Consider the following 5,538-nt stretch of genomic DNA (forward strand, 5'->3'; position numbering starts at 1 on the left):
TGCTGCTTATGCTTATGCTGCTGGTTAGTATTTGGATGGGTGACCTCAAAATATAGGCCTTGTAGTCAGAAACATAGGACCGAAAATTCTCTTTTTAATGCTCAAAAATGCGAACTAAGCAAGGTACAGATTTTGTTAGCCTGCTTTATGCAAAACAAAGATTGATGCAAAAGTAAATATTAAATATTGATAAACAGTTTTTAGGAAAAGCAGAAGGAAGTTTTCTGGAAGTGTGAATCGACAATTTTTAGTCTCATTTGTTGAAACTCAAGCACGCTTACAACAGACCTGTTTATTTTCATGAGTTATGCATGCACTGTGGGTCTATTGTCACCAGACTTATACTCTTGTGCTCTTACACTCTTGCACTCTTACAAACCGGTGACATAGTGTGTAGTGCAATTACAGTGCACTACCACAAAAATACTTATGAGGTATAATAGGATAAATATTTTACACCATATTTTGAAAAGGACCTAAAATTAGAGCAAGATTAAACGTGCCTACATGTATCACCTCAGCACACTTTTCCACTTTATCAATTATTTTCCGAAATTGTACATCGTGTTGTTTCCAGAACCTTTAGATTGAAATTCCACTTTCTATTGGCTTTAAAGGACGGGAAAAGTGGTCATACTTTGATCAATGAAGGGGAATGGGTTTAATCCTGGGTTGACATCACAAAATTAATTAGTTTGCATTGCGATAGTTCTTTGAAAACAGTGATGCAAATTAATTTGTGACCTTCACCTATTATCAAACGCATTCCTCTTCGTTGCTCGGTCATTGATCAAGGTATGACCGCTTTTCACATCTTTCAAAGCCAATAAAAAAGTGGAATTTCAATCTAAAGGTTCTAAAATCAGTTCACGATCGATGTATTTGGGACGATTTCGAGAGAATGAATAAAGTGGAAAAGTTTGTTGAGGTGATAGGCACTTCAACTTCCACAGGTAAACAAAATATACAGTTCAGAAGTCCAGTCCTGAAAAGGATTTGATTCTAACGGTTTTCCGAGATTAACTGTCTCACTTGAGCCGAGTGTTCTACAATTATTACCCGGCCAATGTTCATCAGACAAAGCTTTATGAGCTGCTTTAAGTTGGTGCCAGTCCTGCCACTCCTTCATGGATAACCAGCAAAACTTAAGTACAGTATCTGTAGAGTTGATATAACAACTGGTGACAAAAACTGGCAGCATTTTTATTCCGCACACACACAAAACAAACAACTTACTTACAGGATAGACAAATTTACATATTTACAGTAAAACAGTATACATTGCTTTCCATACTGAAAAGGAAATCAAAGCATAAAAAGTTTAAGGGCTGTCGGTTGCAAGGCTGTCGCGAAAAGGAGGTGAAGGATTTGTTGGTTTAGGGACTTATCAAAGTAAAAGAAGCAAGAAAAAAAGAGCGGTTTTCTAAATTAAAGTTTCCAGTAATTCCCACGTCGTTTGTAAGGTGCCTGCAGCCTTTTGTTCAAATAGATAGACTTAAGATAATTATCTGAAAAAGCGTTAGAACTACCTTTGGTAGCGTTTTTTGTTTTAACAAATCCAGATATAATGTCTTGCTAAAAGGAGGCAAAAATTCATTTGACAATGATTTTTGGAGAAGTCTGGCATCAAACCTAATGCTATAAGAAGATTGAATTGGTAGTTTACTGGAATAATCTGAGATGAAATAAAGTGTTGTATTAAGAAGGTCCAAAAAGCGGTCACTCTGGGACAGGACCAAAAGAGGTGACTAGTAAGTTTTTCTGGTTCATCTTTGCAAAAGGAGCAGTTTGGGTCGTCTTGTAGGCCGATTTTAACTAAGAATTCATTACTTGCTATTCGTCTGTACAAAACCTTGAACTGGAATTCGAGAAGTCTTGTGCTTGTACAGAACTGAAAAGCTAGTTGGTAAGTATCATGCCCGTTAATACATTCTTCGTCTTCTATGCCGCATTCCGTTACCCATTTCTGCTGAGCCTGCCTAGGAGGTACAATTTTCCTGGATATAAGTTTTGTGTAAACTAGTTTGTTTGCTTTTTGAGCTTTCAGTAGTTTAGTTGAAAAACTTTTCCATTCCACAGGAAGGCAAAAAAAAGTTTGTTTACTTTTTTAATAGCCTTTACATTTAAAGGTAGCGGTGATAAGACATAAACAAGTTGCGAGACAACAAGGCTTTTAAGTACAGCTATTTTACCCATCAGTGTCAGTCTGCGGTAGTTCCAGCTGCTTAATATATTCCTGACCTTTACAAGTTTTTCGTCGTAATTTAAGTCAGTGGTTTCCTCCGGGTGCACTGAAAGCCAGATTCCTAGAGTTTTCGCTTTGTATTTCGGCCATTAAAAATTCCTCAGGAAAAGGAACATCACCAGAGATGCCAACCTATAGAGATCTAAAATCTGGAGTTTTTTTCCAGCCGGTCTCCCCACCCCTCCCCCCTCGATCAACCTACCCACTCCCCCTCCCCTCCCCCCTTAAATGATTACTCAGGTGCATAGGCTGAGGTCTTCCTGTCAACAACAAACTGCCACGGAAACAAAGCTATGACAAATAATTTTATAGTCAGCTGTTATTGACACATCAAATCAAAACGTATTTCCAAGTTGACTCCCTTTGGAAAAAAACAATTTGCTTCTGAAACATACCAAGACTTAAAAGTATTGCTACATATAAAAATAGTAGCCTGTTTTGCAATCTCTATAGCAGTAGTCACCATGCCCAAAAGCACTTGCATATTTTTCATCTTTAGAAAGGACAAATGTATTATGGCAATCAAACTGCTGTGCCAAAACGTTAATGAGGACCTAATGTTTCTTTGCAGGGCGTTCAGGTATACAGATGTCTTATACAAAGGAAGTCAAGTATCATGAGCAACACAAAAGTTGTGAATGCGCTTGTATCAAAACACCTGACATGTGCAATACGTCTACGCAGTACTGGGATAGTGGTTCCTGCGACTGTCGGTGCCAACCACAATATCAGAACCTACAGTGTACACATCCCTTTAGGGTAATGTGGAATTTGTGGTTATAATTTCAGTACATGTCAAATTTAGAAAAAGGGCAAAGTTGGAAACCAGCTGCTGCCGCGTACTGCTACAGTAACAAGTGTGATAAGTATGACTACAACGACAACATCAATAATAACAACAACAGCAACATCATCCTGGTTTGACAGTTCTTACTCCTTAAAGTGTCAGGAAGCTGCCAGTTTACTTGAGCACAACTTTGCATGAAAGGAGCATCTGCATAATGGAAAGCCACTAACAGTACAGTTGCGGTAGTAGCAGTAGTAGTGAGATAGTCTTGTTTTGTCATGAGAATGGACTTCCATTGCTGTGTTCTGGTCAAAGAAAAGACGTGAGAGTGTCCAGTTATTTAAAGACCTATAAAATATTGTTAGAGGATAACATGAAGTTTATTGTCTATCGATTATAATTTTATCATGACACCAAACAAAACTTAAAATACTTTAGTCGTCAAACTTGTCAGATTTTTTGTTTTCTGGCTTTACCACCATTTGGTCTTTTTTATGACAGTTTAATTCTGTACCTGCAGAGAAAAATGATTTAAGGTTTTTATTTATAGTAACTTCATTTGGGAAAACCCCCTCCTACAGCTGTATTTTGGGGTGTTGAAAGATTGCATCAAATTTGTTATGATAAAGCGAAGACTTCAAGAAAATGCTTTTATATTGTTATGAAAAAGTATAATACTTGGAAAAGTCAAAGCATTAAGCCTTAACATGCTTTTGCCAATTTTTTTTTTTCTTAATGAAATACATGCAGTAACTTGAGCTCTTTGCTCTTTTCTTCCTCAGTATGAACCTTCTGAATGCAAATGTGTTTGTGCCAGAGTTGCAGAATCTTGTAAAGATCAACACAAGAACAAGAAATGGAGTGATGCAGACTGTGCATGTGTGTGTGACAATGTACACAGGTGCCCGAGGCATCAAACGTTTAACCATGCAATCTGCCAATGTCAATAAGTTGGAAAATAAGGAAATGGTTAAAAAATTGTAAAATTTTGCTCTATAGTTAATTTCAGCGACTAATTTATGTTCATTCGGTTTGACTACTGACTACTTAACAACCGAGAGCGAGGTCGTTACAGCAAAATCCACAACAAGGCCTTGTCGTATTGACAGAGCGACTGCAAGGTCAATACAGCTAGGTCAAGGTCTGGGATTTTGCTGTAACGACATGTTTACTACATGGCTATTCTTGGTTTTCACATGACGTCGTGGCCGCCATGTTTGTGCCCCTAAACAAAGAAAAGGTGGCCATGTTTGTGTCCCAACCCAATCCTCCGGGAATCTACTATTGTGCAAATGTTTTCTTTTGTTTTCGCTCAAAAAACATGGTTGTTGATCACGTGAGTGAAAACCAACAAACAGAACAGTTCAAAAAACTAATTTGCATAATCTATTATCAACCCGTGGGCATTACAGGAGAAAAATTCCCTCGCGCTTAGCTACTCTTGGCACGGAGCGCCCAGAAATGCTAGCCTTATAATAAATTTACTTAAGGGACCTCAAATGTTATTGTTCAATGAAATTTAATTATGAGCTTTTAATAGTATGAGCTTTAGTGAATTATTACATTGGTCAGAAATTAAAGGTGACAATAATTTTTAGTTTATCAATTTAATACTTCAAGGAAACTATTTCAGATGTGAACTATTATATATATATTTTAATATATTTTGGACAGTTTTTTTTATATTATGAAACCGTAATAATAATAATAATAATAATAATATTATTATTATTATTATTATTATTATTATTATTATTATTACATTATTTTATTATAGATGATTAAATTCCATGACTGTGTCATTTTCAAAGTTAATTCAACCCTGAATGCCAGGAGTTTTTTTTCCAATTTTGTTTGAAACACTTCACAATGTCATGAAGCCACAAGAAGCTTTAGACTGCGTAGTGTTTTTTGGAACGTAGGAAATTCTGTGGCACAAAGGGTTGCGTAATTCTCAGTGACTGTTTTAATACTTTTAAACACGTACCTGACACACTTTTGTACCAATATTATTTTACTATTAAAAGCAATTTTCAAGAGATGAGTTAATTGTTGTATTATTTTTACTGTCCATTTTAGCCCAGGATTACAACTGGTAGCAGCCAGTCATGCATGCTGCTGTACTTTCTCTACAATGCAGGTCTAAGACCATGGGACACTTGTTGCACAACCACACAAACAAACTAAATACTCAGGCCTTCCACACACTTGTCTTCTTTTCTCAAAATATTAAAATGCAACACTGTAAAGGGAGAAGGGGAGGAAAGTTTGGAAATGTGTTAAGTGTCTTAACACTTATGACCGACATTTATAGTTACTAATTAACAATTAGACCCGTAGCCAGGCAAGGGCTACGTGTCAATAGCCTATGTGGCGAAGTCGAATGTGCTATTGACCTGTGGCCCTTGAGGGCGAAGGGTCTAATTGTTTTAGTATCACCCAACTAGTCGGACAGAAAAGGCAATAATAAAATTAGCAAATGCACGTTGAAGAAATATTTATTTGG

General features: G+C 36.7%; 1 protein-coding gene across 1 annotated transcript in view; it reads left to right on the forward strand.

Moving 5' to 3' along the window:
* LOC138000748 (uncharacterized) overlaps positions 1-5,077 on the forward strand; it is a 13,050-nt gene extending 7,973 nt beyond the window's left edge. The window contains exons 5-6 of the mRNA XM_068847377.1: positions 2,817-3,004; positions 3,815-5,077. Of these exons, the coding sequence (XP_068703478.1) occupies positions 2,817-3,004; positions 3,815-3,982 (356 nt within the window). The 3' untranslated portion in view covers positions 3,983-5,077. The remainder of the gene's footprint in view (positions 1-2,816; positions 3,005-3,814) is intronic.
* Positions 5,078-5,538: the final 461 nt, after the last annotated feature.

Source organism: Montipora foliosa, chromosome 4 (genome assembly GCF_036669935.1).
Source record: "Montipora foliosa isolate CH-2021 chromosome 4, ASM3666993v2, whole genome shotgun sequence".
Taxonomy (NCBI): domain Eukaryota; kingdom Metazoa; phylum Cnidaria; class Anthozoa; order Scleractinia; family Acroporidae; genus Montipora; species Montipora foliosa.